The sequence below is a fragment of the Protopterus annectens genome, chromosome 3.part1 (genome assembly GCF_019279795.1).
Source record: "Protopterus annectens isolate FY-2018-M chromosome 3.part1, PAN1.0, whole genome shotgun sequence".
NCBI lineage: Eukaryota > Metazoa > Chordata > Ceratodontiformes > Protopteridae > Protopterus > Protopterus annectens.
Genome location: NC_056732.1, coordinates 256,460,892 through 256,483,682, shown reverse-complemented (window position 1 = coordinate 256,483,682; position 22,791 = coordinate 256,460,892). Strand labels below are relative to the sequence as shown.

At 42.1% G+C, this 22,791-nt stretch overlaps 1 protein-coding gene across 1 annotated transcript in view; it reads right to left on the bottom strand.

The window, feature by feature from the left end:
* The window catches only part of MINDY4 (MINDY lysine 48 deubiquitinase 4), a 1,921,738-nt gene that overhangs the window by 1,286,992 nt on the left and 611,955 nt on the right, over positions 1 to 22,791 (bottom strand). Inside the window, exon 5 of the mRNA XM_044066745.1 lies at positions 12,883 to 13,352. Within this exon, the coding sequence (XP_043922680.1) occupies positions 12,883 to 13,352 (470 nt within the window). The remainder of the gene's footprint in view (positions 1 to 12,882; positions 13,353 to 22,791) is intronic.

Here is a 22,791-nt window from a genome sequence, read left to right as displayed (position 1 = left end):
ACTTCATAGGGTGGCTGCTAGTAAACTGTAAGTAACAACTGGAAAATGTCTCTTTCCCGTATATATTGGACACCATTACCCCCATCATCTACAGACAATTGGACATCCAAAAAAATGTGTGGCATGTGGATTGAAAAATATACTCAACAAAAAAAAAATAGAAAAAAAATCCTTAAATTATACAGCAAATCCAAAACCACTCTTCAAGGAAAACATTAAAGGCCTCTGAGACCAAAGAACTATAAATACTTCTTTAGCTATCTTAGGAAATGAAGAAACAATACTACTGGTCTGGACTTATTCACAATGACTTTCCTTTTTGGACCCAATTAACATTGCTCATATCCTTGCAAACAAATGTGCCAACTTCACCCAAAGACTTCTATCCTAAGGCCCAAAATACCTGTATCCATTTCTATTCCCCAATTATCTCTAAAGATTATTTACTGAAAGTCCTGAAAGTGCTAAACTAGAATGAAAATATTTCTTCCAGGAGATCTGACAATATACATGGTTGTTAAATTGTTAAAACGCCCTTGCAGACCAGTTCTCTAAACTATTTAACTCAAGTTTGTCTACTGCCTTTATTCTTGATGAGTGACACACTTGCAGTGGTGACACCCTTCCATAAGGATGGCCTTACAACCGACCTAGGTAAGGAATGGCCTTACAACTGATATAGGTAACTGCATAGCTAGTATTACTAGCCCCATCTGCAAGCCATGGAACATATTATGACTGAATTCATAAATTATGGTATCAAGAATATTACTGGACATGATACCCAACAGTTTAGTTTAGTGAAAGATAAACCCTGCCTACTGGATATGGTAAACTTCTGCAAAAGAGTTGCACAGGCTGTAGGCAATGGCCATGTTGTACACATGGTGTGTCTTGACCTGGCCAAGACCTTCAACACCATTCCCATACTGGCTTAATTAGTCAAAATTACCTCACCTGACTCAATACTGTCTTTCTCTCATTCTACATTATCAGGAGCATCACACTCTTGCACGGTAGTATAATCCAACCCATTCTCTATCTTCCATATTGTAAACCTTACATATCTTGCAATATTTTAAACCCATTCTTCTCTCCTGGGTCATTCTTGAAAACAAAATTTAGAGAGGTAAGAAATAGGTTGGGGCTCTGTCATCTTTTAAACTGGTGTATTTTTTAATTAATAATAGCTTAATGTTGAAGCTACAGAGGATCCTCTCAGTTGTATACTGTGTAACAAGAGAAGCTAGGGGTGGTCATTTACAGCTCTATGCGAGTTTCTCTTTAAATGTGAATTTTATTGCTGTAGAGTAGATTATACATCTGATATGATTAAATATGTCTTTTTTTTTTTTGTAGTGTAGGTAGCACATTTGGCAATTCTATACTAAAGTGGACTGTAGTTTAAGGAAGGCGGTTTCACTAAGGTTGTTAAAAGATGAGATTCCATAAAATAATTTAGCTAGGGGTAGTGAATTAGTAAGGGTTGTTTTCTTGTGGTGAGTGTCAAGCAGTGTTTTAAACTGTTCAGGGCACCAAGCCTCTATGAATGTCTTACACGATGTAGACAACATGCTCATTAAAGGGGAGTCTATTGTCAGTAGTTAAGAATAGGAATTTGTAGTAATTGCCTGTTTCAGTGGAGGTGCTATTTGTCTAAATAGGAGAGACAGATACAGTTCCCTTTTGGACTGAATATCATAGTTTTGTTTTCCTTTTGCTATTATCATTCTTAGAGCTAGGACAGTAACATGACAAGTAAGTTTTGTATTTGTGAGGTAGCCAAGTGATTGTTTTGGGCACTACAAAGAATTGTGGAATCATCAGCATATCATAACAGTTTTAGGTCTGCAGTGTGTAGGTGCATGTTATTGGTAAAGATGATGAAATACATGGAAAACAAGGATACTGGCTTAGGGACTGTAATTCTAGTACTGATTTTGTTTGAGTAGGTGGAATAATGCGTGCATTTTAAGCCAGTCTGTTAACAGTATGTATAAAATACAAGATGTAGTACTCTTTGAAATCATTCTACAATTTATTTTCACATTATATGTTTCAGCCAAAAAGTTCATAGATAAGTACAAGGCTATCTGCCCAAGGGCATTTATAAGCCTAGCCAGAATGTGTTGGCTTTCGCCACCCCCTTAGATTAGTTCCCTGTGCCTCTGTCCAGCAGAGCCATTAGTTCCCTGTGCCACTGTCCAGCAGAGCCACTGCAGTGATCCCTGGGGTAAATTTTCTGTTTCCCATCCAGTTGTCAAGGTTTCCCTTGAAGAGTGTTAGTTGCGTACTAACAGCTCTGTCCTCCTAACTAACATGTAAGCCTTGTGACATCCAGTTTTTCTGTGGTTTCCCAGTGGGAAACTATACACTCTAAGCCATACTAAAATTCTACTCCTTTACATGGGCAGGTGGACAGAAGAACTTGTGAATTTCTCCAGTTTGTTATACACATGGAATTACACCTCCCGCATACATTCATATTCCCATACATTTTAAAAGTTTTCTGCTACTGAAGAGTGATCTGAAGGTATATTTTATTTAATTTTGAGCTACATTTTTGTGTGGTATTATCTGTAGAAAAAAATTACACCATTAGAGTAGTCTCTTGATGAGGCAGTAGTTTAGGCTAGATTTTAATTAGTAAACTGCACTTACTTCAGAGTTAAATTCTTGAAAATTTAGCTTTCCAACACCCATCCTATTGTACCCCTGGATCTGTGTATATGTAAGCAGGTAAACTGATTACAATCTATATAAATTCTGTGCAAATACTTACACTTTGTGTAATTCTTCCACCCAATCTGAACCTGAAACAGTCCAAATGGATCAGTATTCTATTCCAATTAACAAATACATAAAATGTCTCTTACCCAGCCTATTGTACTTCTGGGTCTGTACGTATATATCTAGGTGGATTTTTTATTCCTGAGAAATACATATATTTAAGTATATGAAAAGGTATACTACACACTGTGACATATGCAAAATAAATAAATCTGCTGTAAATACGGATGCTTGGTATAATTTTTGTCCTACTAAAAAAGTTGCATGCTACCAATCCCCTTGGCATACAGGAGGGCAGCTATGGTGCTAGGGCTTGAAATCTGAGCCCTACATACTCACCAAACACACCCACACATTCAGGAAGCAGAGCTTACCAATGAAATACACAGATTTTCAGTTGCAAAACAATTATTGGATCACTGGGATAAAACCAGCATAATTTAATCAGTACCTGACACCTTACCGTCACAACTTCTACAAAAAAAAAAAAAAAAACAATCCATTTCAGCAAACAGTTTTGTAGGACCATTTTAACTCTTAAATACCTATATGATGTGGAATGTCACATCTCTAGCAGCCTACACACATCTTTACATTCCAAGGCATTTTCTGGGAAATCATAATAAAAAGCAGAATACAACAAAATGTAAATATTTTAAGAACAATGAAAGCTATTACAAGTTATCAGTAAAGTCTTCTGTGCATTGAAAATAGTCATTCAGTCTTCACATCAATGCTATAATACGTTATTATGCATACAAACCCATAATGATATCTCTCTCTAATGTTTCCCAAACAAATTGTCATATCTTGAAACTGCACAATGTACATGTATTTTGTCAGTTTACTTTGGTTAGCCAGGCATGAGCATTTACATAAAAGCAAAAAGTTCCTTTCTACTTACTAAGGTATTTACAGAAATATGCAGTGTTGGCTCATTTACTCGGAGTTTCCCTGTGCCTGGCTTGAGCACCTGTGATTACAAGACCTGGAAATAATACTGGAAAATAATTATTTTGTGTATGGTACATCAATCTATTGGCAAAAATGGGGGGTAGCCATGGGCACCCCTTGTGCGAACAGCTACTCAAATCTTGTGCTTGTAGACTGGGAATTGGAACATGTTTTGAACTCAAATAATCCATGGTATGAATGCATCAAATTTTATGGTCGATTTGTGGATGATCTTTTTATTTTATGGGAAGGAACCGTACGACAATTTGAATCATTCCATCAATATCTAAATAGGACTACTACTTTTTTAAGCTTTACAGCAGAACACTCTCATAATCAAGTTGCATTTTTGGATGTGAATGTTATTCTTAACGAAAACATGTTGGAATTGCACCGAAAAAATACCTGGAAAAATCATTACTTGTTGAAAAGCAGCATGCATCCTAAACATGTCACTAAAAATATTATGCGAAATGAAACACAAAGAATACATAAAAGATGTAGCAAAGATGAGACAAGAGAAAAGGAAATTTTGTTTCTACAACAAAACCTAATAAAGAGAGGCTATAATGAAAAAGATGTGAATATTCAAGAAGTTATCCCAAAGAAAAACAAGACAGAAGACAGAACCACCAGAGTGATGTTAACTTGGAGCACAGACAACACACAAGTTAAATCCATAATAAGGCAGTTTTGGCCAATCCTCACCCAGGATGCCAAGCTAAAAGACATTGTAGGTGAAACACCATGCTTTGGCTACAAGAATAAGAAAAATTTAAAGAGGTTACTTTGCACAAAGGATGGGTTTAACAAACATAAAATCGTTGGACATAAAGGCACGTTCAAGTGTGGCCACTGCACAGCATGCCCACTGATTGACTGTAATAACGAATTTGAACATCCAAGGACAAAGAAGAAATACACCTTTAATGTCAAAGCCACTTGTATAACCCCCAGTGTGGTGTACATGGCTACCTGTAAACTATGCCCTGCATTCTATGTAGGAAAAACTAATCAGATGTTTAAAAATCGCATTTTGAGACAAAGACATTACCAATAAAGATCCACATAATGCTTTAGCAATGCATACTGAAAGAAATGTCGGTCATTCTTTCACTTATAAGGTGAAAGAGAATGTATATAGTGGAATAAGGAAAGGCGGCATTGAAAATATTACTGAATGCAGTGAGAGTAAGTGGATTGTGAACCTCCATGCTGATATTGAGCCAGGCTTGAATAACATCATTCCACTGAAACCTATACTAAAAGCTAGACCACCAACTATCAGCTAACATGGAGGTGTGTCTGGCTTAGTAATGCATGACTGGTCACACCCCTCAAAAGCAAAAGGTATAGGAAATGGAACACCCCCAGCTGAGAGGAAAGAGGATTGGTGCGTTTAAACAGCTGATTGACAGTGTGATGATTGAATGATTGTCTCAACAGTAAAGGAATCAAGCACTATAAAAAGGAATTTCCAGTCCCAATCTCTACAATCTGAAGAAGATACCAAAAGCGCTCATTGTTTGGAATACATAGGGACTGTTTTATTCTACATCAAGATTTTAACTTGACATGAAAATTTTAACTTTTCCTACAATAAAAGGATTTTAACTGCCATTAAAGCTAGAAGCTTTTATTTGATCTGTTAGACTGGTTAAGCTGTTATCACAGTTCATCACAGTCACATAGCAGCTACTACATCTTCAGTGTGGATACTCTGTATATCAGACCAAAAAGATTGGATACTTTGAAGCCATCATAAGACTGGATACTTTGGAGCCATCATAAGACTGGATACTTTGGAGCCATCATTTCGCTATGTTATAACTGCATTCACAGCGTGAATATCTTGTAAGTGCATTTAATTTAAGTACTGAAAATGTATGCAAGTTTTTTACTATATATGTTGCACTTTTAAGTTTTATATCATTTAACCACATTACCTATTCTCCAAGAGAACTTTATTTCATTGGCCATTGTTGTACAGCATTTCATTTTGAATACTGTGATTACAAGACCTGGATTGCTACTAAAACTGTCTCAGTACTATTTAGCACTTCTGTGCTGCATTTATTGATTTTGCTGAATTTATCACCGTTTTTCAGCCTGCACTTGTTAAAGAAATGCCATCTGTTTGCTACTGCACTGCCCTTAGGTTGTTTTAACAGCATTCTAATATTCCCTAACCTCTTCTGGTACTGCAAAAGCTGTTCTAAGTTTGCCAAAGTACTCCAGAGTCTGCCAAAATATTATCTTATGTTGTGCACTTTCTAATGTATTTTGTTGAGCATTTCTCAGGCTTAGTGAACTTATTTCCAAGGATTCCTGATACTGCAGGAATTCTGTAAAGCATTTGTAACTGCACTTGAGGTCAAAACCGTTCATTTTACATTAAGAGGGTTCTTTTGCACTCTGGTCGGAGAAGAGCTGAAATCAACCCATCCAAGTTGGAAACTGCTGATCTCATTGGCCTGAGGGATTAACTATGCAAAAGTATTTTATCCTGTTGGTATAAAAGTCTCACGGTTCCCCATGCCTTGTATATAAGCAAACCTCTCCAGTTTAAAATCCTCTATGGGAAACTCTCCATAGTCTCACACTATTCACAGCTGCTCAGAAAGCTGCCAGTTTGTGCAGAGGGCAGTACACCGTAGATCATCTTACCAGAGCTGCTCAACATTTGGCGACTTTTGCCAGAGGTCTGGAAAGATTCTGCTGGAATCCAAAGCATCCACTGCTAAAGTCGAAAAAACAAGTACCTTGTGAGTTTCCTTTGCCTTTTGCTGACTGTATTTTATCATTTCACTGCCTCATTTTGCTGATTTTTACTGTATTTTTCTGGACTTTAACAAAGTTGTGCTGTTGCTTAAAGTAGCTAGTACACAGCATAGACTAGACTCAGATCTGCTTAATGTAGACTGTATTGTTACACTTAAGCACTATTCCAGCCATCTTACATTAGCAGGGCCCTGCCTGCACCCTTGTGGCAGAAGTGTGCAGTCTGAACCACATCTGAGTTGGAGATTACTGCAGAAAAGCTTATTGTGTGTTTTCTCATTGGTAGTTTAGCTTAAAAGTGTTTAATTTCACCTGTATTAAGCCTCAGTTTTTCCCTGTATAGATGTAAATGCCTTAAAAGACAATTTTCTCCTAGACATCTGTTGCTGAGCAGACTGCGATGGTGGTTCTGCGGTAGCGTTGTCGCCTCACAGTAAGACCTTGTCCTGTTCGATTCTCGGCTAGAGCGTTTTCTGTGTGGAGACATGCGTGAATGGGCGTACCTTCGTTGAAGGTTGTGCGTCAGGGCTGGCAACTTGGCACATAAAAATCCACTGCCAATCCTTAGCGGACTGGAGTTCTGCTGTGGCGACCCCTAACCGGGAAAAGCTGAAAGACACAACAACATCTGTTGCTGAACCCTCCCAAGCTTCCCTGCTGCATTGTGGGAAACTAAGTTGTGCACTGAGAAGCATTGCTATAGTTTTCACCCCTAGCCTTCAATAAAAGAAGCCCATTTGTTAATCCTAATGCAAAATCTGGTCAAACTAGCCCACTCCCCAATAGCAGTTGCAGAAAAAAAACTGCCATAATGGACAGTCAGTTTCCAGTCATTTCTCTGGCCAGCCTGATTGACATGGGCATTGTAAGGCAATGTAGTACTTGCCTCATGTATACTGACAACCGCTTACTCGTAAAACAAACACACACAATATGGGAAAGATGTAATTACACTATGAATTAGGAATTAATTCTCTCATGTAACAACAAACCAGACATCAAACAGGTTTGTCAGCACACACACATCACCTCTCACACAAAACAAGGTCACAACACAAACCCACATATGCGGAGGTACTCAACAGAAATCTACCAAAATACCAGAGACCTCCCAAGCACAAACCACTTACACACCCTGCAAAGCAAATAGAATCCACTACATGAAACAACACACACTTCAGTGTCTCAGCAAATAAGCCCATAAGGCAAAAACACCTCAAAAGCAAATGTCCTGGTCATAACAGTGTCTACAGTGAGACAATCAGATGTCCCCCTCACCAGGCTGACAAGGAGAAGGTCATGGTCAGCTGTCTGTCAGGTGCCAGGATCCATCAAATCACGCATGTACTCAAGTCAGTGAACAACAATTACCGCTATGACTCTGTCACAGTACATGTTGGGGTGAATGACTTGAGACGTACCTGTCCTGACTATATGAAAACAGACATGACTGAACTCTGAGATTGTGTGTCCCAGGCAGGTATGTTCCTAGCCCTAAGCAGCATTCTAGCTCTACCAAGGATGATGCCACAGTATAGATGATTGACTTCAATTGGCTTAGCTTCTGGTGTAAATTCATAGGGGGATCCAGTATCTGTCAGCCTGGGAAGACATGGCTGACGGACCACACTGCTTTGCCAAAGACGGTCTTCACCTGTCTCCTCTAGACCTTCAGATACTGGCAAAGGCAACTGCATCCTCCATAATGCCTTTTTTTTGGCAATGTCAAAACAACAACATTTCTGACGTAAAACAATCCAGTCGTGACAAACTCAAGGTTATGCTACTTAATGCTAGCAGCCTCAACAGAAAACTGCACTCCCTGGAAGTACTCCTAACCTTGGAAGATGCTGAAGTCTGAGCAGTTACTGAGACATGGTTCAAGGCTGCAGACAGCACCCCAGCCATGCAAGGCTACAATGCCTTCCACATGTTCAGACCCCAAAACAAGTGTGAAAGAATAAAAGTTGGAGGTGTATCCATCTTCATTAAAGCCAAATACACCTCCAGACTGGTTAAACAGTATGACTCTCTCTCTCGAGCTACTCTAGGTAAAACTCCATCCATCCATCCTCAACTCTTTTTCCCATTTTGCACAAGGGGTTGGGGTGTCACTTCAGCAGTGACAATCATCTCGAGCCAAGGTTTACACTGCTAGCCCTACCACGGTAGTTCACTTATACCACTCACTCGCACACACACTCTTACTTACAGCCAATTTTAGAATGTCCGAGCCACCTACTGCATGTCTTTCAAATGTGGGAGGAAACCCACATGACCACATGGAGGACATGCATACTCCACACAGAAGACACTCCAACTGAGAATCAAACAGGAGAGCCTCTTGCTGTGAGGTGACAACACTAGCTGTTGCACCACTGTGGCCACACCGGGTAAAACTAACTATAGGTAAAGTACCTTATCACATCATTGCTAGCTACAGGTCCCCCACCATGAACCAAGAGAAGCACACTGCGTAACTGGACTTACTAGAGTCACTCACTATATACAGACAAACAGTTTGGTTATTGAAGATTTCAACTATCCTTTCATCGACTGGGCGACATACACGAGCACAAACATGCTTGCCCCAAGGTTTCTACACTTTGTTAATACAAATGCCCTAAAACAGCTAGTCTGCACCACCACAAGGGGCTCAAAACTCCTAGACTTAGTCCTCACCAACATGGGGGGGGGGTCAATGCACTACCCACTGTATGCTGCTTTCCTGGTAAGGTCATACTATAAATCTGTCTCATTTGAATTAATGATCAGAGCTGACACCTCCAAAGGAGCATAAAAAAATGAGATATTTCTCCAAAGCAAACTACAGCCTACTAGGTGATGGAATAAAATGTTTCAAACCACCTGCTAATGCAGCCAACAATGACTCCTATGCAGAGGAGTACACAGATGCCCTGTATAACACTTAAACAACTGTATAGACTTGGCTGTACCTGACTGCATCAAAACCAGGCACTCTATCAAAAAACAGGCCACCCTGGTAGACCTCGAGTATAAATAGGTTATATAACAAAAGGAAGAAACTGATGTTTAAGAAAAAGAGGGCAGTTACTCAGTAGAAGAATACCCTCCACAGCTTCAATGAGCAAATCAGATATCTCATAAAGTCCACTAAAGCTAGTTACAAAGCTAAATTAGCATCCCTAGCTAAGGATAATTATAAGGCACTGTTTAGCTACGTCCAGAATCTAAAAGGGAACTCCCAACTATGTCACAAACTTATAGCAGTCAGTACCTCTCATAATGAACCTGAGGAAATTGCCTACCTGCTAGGTGACATATTTGGCGCAAACTTCACCAAACAAACCATACCCCAAAGCATACTTGACACCAGTTCTCTACCTAGTATTTCTAAACAGCAGGTCATTATCCATGCTCTCCAACTCTCTTCACTTCTTCCTCCTTCCATAAAAAATTAAAGCCCTCTTCTCTCTCCTCCTATACCTTCACTGCTTCACAGACATCCTCCTTTCTCCTTATCCTCTTATACCATTCTCCAATTTTTCAATATGCATTTCTTAAGTCACCACTCTCTCTACACCCCTTGCTTCCTCCTTGTCTTCCTAATTCCTCTCTACTACACCAGCTCGCTCTCCTTCACTGCTTATATAATATTACCTACAAAAATAACCTACTCACACCCCACCTTCACCTACAATCCTTCTCACATTTCTACTCAATCTCTTCCTCACTTATACAGCCCAACCCACTTGACCTATTCCACCTTAAAATCTTTTCCTCTACAATTCAGATGCTGTCTCCTAAACTACTCCTGGATTTTCCAAAACTCACATTAATAAACTCAAATGGCTAAAGGATACCTCCTTCAACAATCTAGCCCTTACTGGAGATATCCACCCCAAACCCTGGTCCTAGTCCCCCTACTTGCAACACCTACCCCCTACTTACTTCCTCCTCCCACAACACCCTAAAAATCTTTACCATGAATGCCTAGAGTCTTAACAACAAAGCTCATCACTTTCAAGCTTGGCTATGCTACAACCAACCAGGCATCTTGGCAATCTCTGAAACTTGACTCAAACCCCATATCTCAGATGCTGAGATCCTACCCCCAGGATTCAATAGTATTCTCAGAAATGACCAACCAAGTAAGAAAGGGGGTAGCTCTGCCTTTAGTATACTATAACCTCTACACCTTAATACCCCTCCAAACTCCAATCCACATTTCCAGAACACAGAATTGACTGCTGGACTACTAAAAATGAATAAACACAAGAATATCTGCACAACAGTCCTTTATATCTCCCCTGGTAACAATATCTCTACCCTTGAGGATATTCTGCTGTGGGCCTCTACTGAAATTAAGTATGAAACTTATATTTTAGGAGATGTAAATATTGACTGGAACAAAATTAATAGCACCTCTCCCTCCCTATCCATCAACCTCTATAACTTCTCTCAGATAATTCACTCAGTCACCCGACCTAAGAAAGTAAATCCCCCTGGTTCCATTTTAGACTGGATCTTAGTCTCTGATCTTAATAAAATAACCAACTTTGCCACAACTCCTGATTCCATCAGCGACCATTTCCCAGCTTACATTCATCGCTCAATGACCTCTTCCCCTCACCGGCACCAATATATTTATACCCGTAACCTCTGTAATTTCAACTCCACATCATTCTCAAACATTCTCAAACAAATGAATTGGCAAATATTATACTCCCTTCCTCTTGACAATGCTACAGAACACTTCAACTCTGTCTTCCTAGACACTCTAAATTCCCTTGCCCCTCTTAGACACAAGAGGGTAAAAACTAATACAGCTCCTTGGCTATCCAAAGATACTAAGAAAATTATGCACCAAAGGGACAAACTTTGGAAGTTCTACCAAAAGGATAAACTTCCCAATACCCTGCTCCAATACAAACAGCAACATAACCTAGCAAAACAGCTAACCAAGGACAAAAAGTCCTACTACATTAAACTCCAGTCCAAAAACAACAAAAAAACCCAAGCAGTTCTTGAAATCAGTAAACTCACTGCTTAATCCAGGATCCAAAAATAATCCTTGTCCTGACCCAAGCAAATCGAATCTTGATCTAGCCTCTGATTTTAACTCATTCTTCTTAGAAACTATTTCTGACCTGACCAGGACCTTCCCCAACATTAACCCTCCAGCCCCTCTCTCTTCCTCATCCAACCCCACTAATAACTCTCCCCCCTTGTTCGACTTCAAACCTGCCTCTACAAACTCCATAAAAAGACTTCTATCCAAACTTAAACCATGCTCTAATGCTCCTGACAACATTCCCTCTGCCTTCCTAAAATGTGCTAGTCATTCTCCTACAAGAAAAATGCCTTCAAAGTGCTGAGTCAAACTAATTCAGCTATAGAAGTGGTTCCTTCTGATAAACTACTTGGTATTACTATTGACGAACATCTCAAGTTCGATATCCATATTCAACAAAATATTAAAAAAAAACACCAAAAGCTAGGTATGCTCTATAGGAACAATCACTTCCTCTCTTATACTACTAGGAATACTCTAGCCACCACTTATCTACTGCCTTCCTTATTATATGGAGCCCCCCTGCTAACTAACCTATCCTCCTCTATTTCCTCCAAACTAGAAAACTGCTATAATAAAATCTCAATTTCCTACCAAATCTAAACCTTCTACCCATCACTGCCTTACCCTAAGATCCCTAAAGTGGCTTGAACTCCCAAACTACTTAGACTTCCTCCAACTCGCGACTGCACACAAACTTTGTAGTTTTTTTTTCCTAGCACCAAGGCATTTCGCTATATGCTGCACAATAACATGTAGGTCTCTCAGTTGTAAATATATGAACGCAAGTATGAAAATATGAATAATAACAGGAAATTGGTGGTTAATTTTTCTAATAAAAGATATCTGTGATTAACAATCTTAGTATCATTTTGTTAATTACACACTGAACTTTCTACCACCACCTGTTATTAACTGGTGACTTACTTTACTAAGGAAGATAGACCCAAAAAATATCTGGACGCCATAAGGAGCTCTGAGTGTTAACTAGAAGAGTACAGTACAAAAAAGGCATTTTATGCCTGAATGGGTTAACTAGTTTGCTAAATACAATAGGATTTGCTTCCGCTATTAGTGCTGCATGAAAGCAGGTGTTGTGATGTGCTCCCAAGGGTCTCAATGGCAACATCCAAACAAACTATCAAATCCTACAGCACCTCACTGTACCTTATACAATCTTAAAAAATATGAGACAGCAGCAACTTAACTGAAGCAGTGTGATAAATTATCTCCAATATCCCATACAGATCTGTTTAATTCGAAAGAAAAACATACATGTATTACAGGAATGAAAGACTTACCTGCAGCTAGCTCTATCGTCACTACTTTTCACAACTCTTGGGTTTCTTTCATGTTTACTTCTCAAGTTCTGTTCAAGGAACTGCAGCCTAGAGTTCTTATTGCTTTCATCCTTGGCTGTTAGGTCAAGTAAAGTTTTATCTTTAGAATTTTGAGCCCTGGCTTTTTCCTTCTCACAAAGTTTATTTGCAGATAGATCCTTTGTGGATTCAGAAACATTATTTATATTCAATGAAGAATCAGAAAGAGATGCTATCAGGTCTGTCCACATTTTTGCTGAAAAGTCTTGACCCATTTTTAAAGCACTTTGGGTAGTCACAGCAGAAGTGACTAATTCTCCACTTGCTGCAATATCTTGTTCAAAGCCTGCTACACCTCTAAATGAAATTTTCCGTTGCTCATTCTCATTCAAATGAGGTGTGGTACTTGTTCCCATAGTTTGCCTTCTAGAAAAACGCTTTTTGCTGAAGTCCTGCACCAAAAAATAAAAGACACTGTTATGGGCATAACACAGCACATTTTTGCACTGGACATTGTTCTACAAACATTTTTAAGGCTGTGAATCTAACAAGACAATTATAATAATTTTAGCATCTGCACCCACTGTAGGGATATCAGTAGTCCAATTTGCTTCTGTAGTGACCATTTTTTGGATTAAATTACTAAAGCATGCTGTCACACCAATTACAACTGCTCAGGTAAAGTACTTAATCATATTCAAATCTTCATACATATCTCAAAGCAATATTACTTGCCATATATTTAAAACATCATTACTAATATTTTGCCATATAACAGATTATTGCAATAGATTAGCACTCTGTCTGTCACTGGTTTATATGCCTTGTGCCCAAGAGTGTTGGGGAAGGCTCTGGTTTCCTCACAGCCCTGAAGCTGCATAAGGCTGAACAATTACAGTGGATGAAAATGTAATACTGCAGAATAAAAAATACTCAAGTCAGTAAATTCAATCTAAACTTTTTTCTGATAAATCACAACAACACTAAAATATTTGTATCCTTAACTCTTAGTATACAGGTATAAGGGTATTTTCCAGTCTAACACACACAGATGATTTAGCCTGTCAAAAGAATAGAGCTAAAATGTACATAAAACATAATGCAGATGACAGATATATTCTTACCAGAGTAGTTCATTTACGTGAGAACCTTTCTTGATGGGTCCTTACTTGGGTACTTCACCACCATTCAGAATATGGCATGTTTTTTTCTGTAAAATACTTCACCTGGGGATATCTTTGTACCCATGCTGATACCTTGCTGTCCTGTTAAGACCTTCTGGATGGCCTTTTTTTTGAGGGAGGTCTTGGACCTTTTTGAAAGCTAATTCCCTTTGACGGAGTGGGACGTAGAGGGTGACTTTTGGATTAGAGGGGGGTGACTGAAGGGTATGAACTATCCCCTGTTCATAATGTTTAGCACCCACTGATCTGAGGTAATAGCAGCCCAAGCCAGGTGGTGCAAAGAGATATGACCCCCGACTGCCTCCAAGGCAGGGCAGTCAGGCAGCACTTCAGGAGCACTGTAGGGGCTTCTCCGAGAAGGGTTCTCAGAAGCTCTGATTCTGCAGACCCTCTCTGCCTCTGGGGTGGTATCTGCCATTGAATCCCCTTCCTCGGCCAGAAGAACATTCCTGCATGGGCATCCTGGGATGAAGACGGTGTCCTGTGGAACCACAGCTTTTTACTACCCCTGAGTCTTAGAGAAGGAACATTGGGGAGTAGAAAACTTGATCCCGACCACAGACAAGGTCTTTCCTTCCTGCTCACTCACTGCGGGTCAATGTTTCCTTGACTAAGGGACCAAACAGAGTAGATCATTAAACAGGGCATTGCTAAAGGAGACCTTAAAGTTGTCTGCAAACCCACGAAGGCGAAGCCAGGCACCACGCCTAATTGCAATGCCTGTACCCGCTGCTCATGAGGTGGCCTCAACAGCATTCGAGATTAACCTCATAGAGGCATTAGATAGGAAAGTGAGTGTGGGAGCTCTGGAAAAACCACCTTAAGGCTCTCAGGAGGCAACAACTCCGAAAGGGAAAAGGAAAGTTCGAGACCAAATCCCTTTGCAGCCATTTAAAGTGTGCCATATAATTTGTAGTCTTCAGTCCAATGTAGCTGAGGCATACATAGGCTTCCCGAAACAGTCAATCAACCTGGACTCCCTATTAGGGGAATGGGCTGTAGAGCTCTGTTCCGCAAGCTCTTTCTTTGTTGTTGCAGGAATCACAACAGCATCTACAAGGACACATTTATTCCAGAATGGTTTGTCTTTGGGGGGACTGAGGAACTTATCCTCCCTCTTGGGGACCAGTTTGACTGTGTCTGGCTCCTTCCACATCCTGGTGGCAATGAGCTGGACTAACTCATCTGCAGGGGGAGACACCCAGGAGGAAGATGGACTCGCCCCAAATGCCTTCAGGAACACAGATTCCTCAGAGGACGGGATGGGGGAAGACCAACAGCCCTGCTCATTCAGGATCTCAATGATGCCAAAGGACACCTCCTCGGATGGTAATCTGGGGAACCTGCCCCCTTCCTCGAAATCCATGTCTTCCATGAGTGACTCTCGAAGTGAGTCTACGTACCTCCTCTTGCATGTTCTCTTCTGCGGAGGCTCCTCCACCATGGGCTCTGGGGAGGACTCGAAGGAGGAGGATAACCCTATGGGGGTGATGCCATTCTGAAGGCGATCCTGGGGGTGCTAACCCTGGACCAATGATGCAGGCTCGCCACCCAAAACAGAACGAGGCAGGGTTGGGTCCATAGCCAAGAAAGAGGCTGCCAACCAACCGGAGATGGTGCTCTCTATCACCCGGAAGGCGGATGGACTGGATGAAGCCCCACCTTCCTCTGACAACAACTGACTAAGGCGGGAGGGTAGACTCCAGCACAGTACTGATGTCCCCAGATGATATCAGACCCGAGCTATCCAGGGCAGAGCCCCCCCCCAAGGGAAGGGAACGGTCTGCAAACTCCGGACTAAAACTCCCCCGTGGCTTCCGGGTAACTCTTTGGACCAGAGGCAAAGCCAACCCAGAGGGCAAGGGGGTTGAGCCAGCCAGGGACCCAGGGTTGTGGGAGTGAGGGCGCTACCAACGGCAACTGGCTCTCCTTAGGCAAACTCTGATGTCGGGCCCGTGAACTCCCAGGAATGGGGTGGGAGGAGAGGAATTCAAAGGTGGATGAAGCACCCCTTGACAAGTGGCTAGGGGATGGAAGCAGGCCCAGTTCAATTTTGGGCTTTGAGGAAACTACTCATCATCTGGTCCATATCAGATGGGAGCAAACATCTAGTAGATCTGGAGGAAACTGAAGAATGGCCTGAAAGGGTAGAATTTCTGTGGTCCCTAGATGAGGACCTGATAGACCTCCTTGGATCTGAGAGTTTGGAGGTGCCTGGAGGATTTATAATAACAATTGGCTCCAAAGGATCTGTCAGATCTGAAGACCCGGATAGATCCAAGCCTACAAGGTTCCTCGCAGACAGATCCGACAAGGTCATCAGAGCTGAGGGGGATTTTGATCCGATCAGATCTGAGGACCTTCGAACCTCAGAGGAGTCAGATCCAGCCGGGGAGCTGAGGCTTTCGGAGCCAATGACCCCGGAGGTGATGCCCCCGAGGCTTGACTCGGATGTGGGCCACATGGATCTGACAGCCTGGGACATTTGGCTGGGGTGTCCCAGGAGGAAGAGGGCTTTCTCTTGGGATTCGACAGGGCTTTAGAGGGGAAGCTCGAGACTAAGGGACCCCCCTTTAGCCACCCCCTTGAGCAGCAGCTTATTGCTAAGGTCTAGGAGGGACCTGGGATTGAACCCTGCACAGATATTACATTCAATCTCCAAATGGAGCTCTCCTAGACAGTAGACGCACTTCTCATGCATGTCGCCAGGTGCTAGCTTCCGAATGCATGAGGAGCAGCATCTAAAACCAGAGCATTTGTCAGCCATAACAAAAATCCCAGGACAAAACCCTCCAAACAGTCACACACACACACACACACACACACACACACACACACACACACACACACACACACACACAAAAAACACTCGCACATAAGGGGAAAAGAAGAAAAGGGAAAAAGGGGGGGAACCCTAACGGCCAGCGAAATAACTAAGGGGGGGTGAGGAAACCTACTACTAACCCTAAAACTACTGATCAATAAAAACCCTTACTATAAAGATGGAGAAAGAGACAGAAAGAACCCAAATATTCACTTATCTGAAACAGCGAGCTCAAGCAGAAGGGAACACATCCGTTCACTAATCATGGCAAGTGAGATCTGAGGATTATGGGTAACAGGAAGTAAGGGGAGGGGAGAAGCTCGAGCTCAGGAGCTGTTCCTCACTTTGCCAGCTTGGATCCGAGGTCAGATCCAAGACCCATCCATGATCAATAATGACACGGATAGCATCAGATCAGACATATTCTTACCAGAGTAGTTGATTTATGTGAGAACCTTCCTTGATGGGTCCTTACTTGGGTATTTCACCACCAGTCAGAATATGGCATGTTTTTCTGTAAAATACTTAACCTGGGGATATTTTTGTACCGATATGGATGCATGCTGTAATGTATCACACCAGCTATATAAGTGCATATATCTGCAGAGCCCACCAATTAGATAATATTCATCAATAAGTACCTACTTGCATGTCCAGAAATAATGCACACGTACCACTGTTATTAAAGAAGTGATTTATATGACTAAGCAATACTATCCTACAGTCTGGGCACTGCAAGGAAATAATGGTCCACTTAGGTGGCATTAGTTTCTTTTACATAGTGTGCCAAAGTAAGTTTTGTTATGCCAGTGATTACACCACTTATTTTTAATTGTAATGTACAGCATCTGACTGAGAGCCACATCAGATAGTTGGAATAATGAGCGATAAATATGTATATTTTATTTTTAAATAAAAGATTAACGATTATGTCAAATACTAAGCACTGTCTTGATATAACTAACATATTTACTGATTTGATACTTTGTATTCATTTGTTAAACAGGTAAATATACTGGGCACAGCCTTCTTTCCTGGGGTGATCTGGGAGCACTGTCTGGTGACATGACTTTAAGTCACACATTAAGCAAATGGAGGTTAAAGAAATAAAACCTGGACTACATGATGAAGCTTGTTAGGAGCTCATAGCTTAGTTCTCTTTTCTAAACACTGTGTGGTTTCCTTCTTTTCAATGTGAGAAAAAAAAGAAGTTATGTACCTACCATAACGTTCCATGTTAGTTGTCTTCATCTCGCCTTCCTTCTTGCTGTTTGGGTTCAGAGCCAATCCTTGGCTCTGACTCGGCCATCTTCTATAGCTCGAGAGCCGTTTACTGGCTCGAGGCTACCCCTTATCCCAGAATGCCCAACGTCGGCTACCCAGATCTCGTTTGTGATGGTGCACACTAGACATAAGTAGAGTAATCAGTTACTAAAACTGGTTGTCCAATACACCTAAACAAGGAAAGAGTTATAAATTACCTGGCATGTGAAGTAATAAAAGATGCTCAGCCAGTGAAAACAAAAGGGAACTCCTCACAATCCTCTAGAAAGGGGGAAGGAGGGAGGGATGCAAGAAGGAAGGCAAGATGAAGACAACTAACATAGAACGTTATGGTAGGTACATAACTTTGTTAGGTTGAGTTGTCCATCTCGCCTTCATTCTTGCTGTTTGGGACAGCGTCCCTAGCACCTAAAATCCCAGGTGGCTCATTGGAACAAACTCTTCAGAACAGCAGAACCAAAGGAAGCTCTGCTCCGGGAGACCATATCTACCTTGTAATGAGAGATAAAAGTGTGGGGGGTTGCCCAAGTGGCAGCTGCACAGATTGAGTCTATGGGCAACCTAGACTGAAAAGCTACAGAGGTGGATAATGCTCTAGTGGAATGACCTTTTGGTTTAGCTGGTAGCTCTTTATTTTGTAACTGATAAATAAATGCAATAGTATCAGATAACCATCTGGACAGGGTCACTTTAGAAACTGGAAGGCCTTGTTTGTTGTAGGCATAAGAAAGAAATAACTGGTCTGACTTTCTTATTTCCTTAGTTCTATGGAGGTAAAAATGCAATTGTCTGTGTACATCCAATTGGTGGAGGTTGTATTCTGCCTTGTTGCTGTGATTAGGAAAGAAAACTGGGAGATCTATGGATTGATTTAAATTGTTCTCTGAGCAGACTTTTGGAATAAAGGATGGATTGGTCCTCAAAGAAACTCTGTCCTTGTAAAACACCAGGTAAGGAGGACGAACACATAGTGCTTGAAGTTCTGAGACACGTCTAGCTGAAGTGATAGCAACAAGAAAAAGTGTCTTCCAAGAAAGAAATTTTAAAGAGCATGATGCTGCCGGTTCAAAGGGAGGCAAAATTAAGGAGGCTAAAACTAAATTGAGATCCCAGGGAGGGGGAGGATCTCTAACTGGGGGTCTAAGAAGAGATGTTCCTTTCATAAAGGTTTGCAGAGCTTATGAGACATTATGCTAGAATTAAACATACCGATATGAAAATTAGAAATGGCAGCTAGTTGTACTCTAATGGTAGCAGAAGCCGCACCAGACTGAAAAAGCTGTGCTAGAGATTCAAGAATTTCATGGACTGGGGCTGAGAAAGGATCCAAATTTCTAGATTCTGCCCAGTAAGAAAACAGTTTCCATTTACTAGCATACATTTTCCTCATAGTAGACTTATGCGAGGAAACAATAATATCACGGACTGCTGGGGAGATATTGGAAAGTCTGGCTAAGGTTGGAAGTGGAGTAACCAAGCTGTGAGTTGGAGAGTTTGAAGGGATTGGTGCAACCCGCCTGATTGGTGAATCAGAAGATCTGGAACCGGGTCCAGAATCCATGGTTGATCCAGAACGTGGAGGTGTAGGAATGGGAACCATATTTGTCGAGGCCAATATGGGACAATGAGGATCATTTTGCAACCCAATGATTTTGCTTTCTTTATGAGTCTTGGAATTGGGGGAAAAGGGGGAAAAGCATAAAGGAGTCCCTGAGGCCAATTGTGGACTAGAGCATCTCTGGGTATATGACCTGGAAGAGGAAGTAGGGAGAAGTAGCCTCCAGAGGTGAGCAGTTGGGCAACCCTTCAGGGATGCTGGAAGGATTTGGCAGAAAAAGCTTCTGTCACCCTGGTTTTGCAGTCCCCCTATGCCACGAGGGCAGCGTCTGTTGTTTCCCCCTCTGCCCCTAGGGGAAAAATCACCACGTGTGTCAGGCAAGGGTCACTGGGCTTTTTGGAACCACATCTTTCCACTCTTCTGACCCTTGGGATAAAGTCTAGAAGGAGTGGAAAAATGGACTCCCACGGCAGAGAGAGTCTTGCCTTCCTGCTCACACCTGGTCAACGTGTCTTTCACCTGAGGCCCAAAGAGAAAGGAGCCATCAAAGGGAGTATTGGTGAAGGATGCTCGAAAGGGTTCTGCAAACTGACACAGCCGTATCCAAGCATGTCTCTTGAGAGCCACACCTGTCCCTGCGGCTCTGCTCGCTCCATCGGCTGCATAGGAAATCAGCCTCATGGAGGAGTTAACTATGGAATTAAGAGTCGCAAGCTGAGAAGCTACTTTGGCTGGTGCTCCCTCAGCTGTAGGATCTTGAAGGGTATCTCCAAGCTCTTTCAGGAGATCCCTTTGAAGATGTGTAAAATGGCATAGATAATTCAGGGACCTCTTTGAAAAGGTCGCTGAAGTAAACATTTGCTTTCCATATCTGTCCATAGTCCAAGACTCTGTTCGGAGGATGAACAGATGAAGGTCTCTGCTAACTCTTTCTTGGTGGCTGCTACTACCACCATGGCATCAACGGGCACACCTTTGGAGAGGAATTGCTTGTCCTGGGGGGCTGTAATAAATTTGTTTGGTCTCTGCGGAGTAGGTTCCACAAAATCTGGAGCTGACCAAGCCTTTCGAGCCACTACAGACATGAGTGGATGGAAAGGAGGAGATACCCAGGAGGTGGAAGGTCGGGAAACAAATGCATCCAGGTATACAGACTCGTCCTCTGTAGGGGCTAGGGAAGTCCAGTCCCTCCTATCTAAGCATTTCAAGGATGTCCGAAAAGGAAACTTTTTCAGAGGGAGACCTTGGGGACCCTTCCGATTCATCCATGTCTGTATCTGAAGTGACAGACTCAGGGGAGTCTATGTGCTTCCTCTTGCACTTCTTCTTCTTCCAGGAAGGCTCCTCTGCGAGCTCAGGAGAGCTTTGGAAGAAGAGGGATCACCCAATGGGGTGTCCTGAGGCATAGGTTCCCTACGCTTGGGGTCTGGGAGAGGAGCAGAAGTTGGCATAGACACCACGGGGGAGGAGCTGATGGAGCTGGCAGTAAAGCTGTCTCGGGGGACAGCACACTCCACATGACCTCGAAGGCGTCCTGACCTCTAGGCAGAGAACGGCTCCGAAGAAACAGGAGTCTTTCTCCACGTTGAGGGTGACAGCTCTGAGGCCGATGTTGGAGCCGAGCTCACCTGCTCCAAAGCTCCGAGGGGGAGAACGGGGTCGGACAAATGTCCGATGCCACTCCACCCCCTCGGAGCCGACGAGAGAGCCTCAGCGCCCAGATCCCTCAATACAGGGTACAATCGAGTTAATCGGAGCAGACATTAGAACCGGAGAGATGATGATCGGCACCACTGGTTCTACTACCTGCGGATCCATGGTCTCCGGCTCAGAGCTAAATGTAGTCGGAGGAGGAATAGAAATAGAGGCGGTTGGAGCCGATACCTGTTGAGGTGGGCTGGACAGAATTTTTGCCAATGCCTGTGACTTAAGCAACCTACTCTCTCCACATCATGATCCAATAATCTAGATCGAGAGGAGTAGGAAGAATGATGGCTACAGTCACTCTGTAACAAAGGTGACTGAGGTGCCATGTGGATGGACTCCAAGGATAGAGACCTCAGTCTCTTATGGCTCCGAGACGGCTCCAAAGTAGCAGATGGAGCCGACGGAGTTGTCTTGTCGGTGCTAGCCGGTACTGACATACTTGGTTGGTCAAGTAAAGGAGTTGGCTCCAAAGGTGGAGCCAACGGCTTGACAGACTTAGGGGATTTTGCTGGCTGAGTACTTTTAGCCAGAGAATCCTGAGGCTTCAATAATCCCTGAAGGATTAATTTGTTTTTGCACTCCTGCAGGACTCTTGGACTAAAAGCGTGAGATATAGAACAAGAGTCCTGCAGGTGAACAGTGCCCAAACAATATACACAACTAGTGTGCCTGTCAGACATTTTCTGACAGCATGAGTCATGCTTTTTGAAGCCAGATACCTTGGTATCTTTAGACATTATAGTAACAACAACCACAGCAACAATGAAAAGCTATACTACAAAAAACAAGAACAGACTTTTTTTTTTTTTTTACAGTTAATAGAAGGAAAGCCTCTAATTTAAATGGCTATCCTGGGGGGGGACTCTCTAATTTAAACAAGTTCAAGGGAACAGAAGGCCCAAGAGTTATGGAGCGAGGGCCAACAAAGCTAAAATACACAAGAATGCAATAAGGGATAAAGGAATATTATCTAGACAAAAAAAATAGACAACTACTTGACAAACTTTCAACAATGAACAATATATAATAGAAAAAAGATTATACTAAGCCTGAGCCAGTAAAGAAGCAACCTCGCAGCTGAAGTGGCAAATGAGATCTGGGTAGCTGACGCTGGGCATTCTGGGATAAGGGGTAGCCTCGAGCCAGTAAACAGCTCTCAAGCTATAGAAGATGGCCGAGTCGGGGATCGGCTCAGAACCCAAACATCAAGAACGAAGGCGAGATGGACAACTTAACATTTAATTTTATAGATACATATACATGGTGAGAGCATCAATGTGTGTGCTTCAGAGTTAGGGTTACAGTCAGGAATATGTTTTGTATGTCTGTGTGCG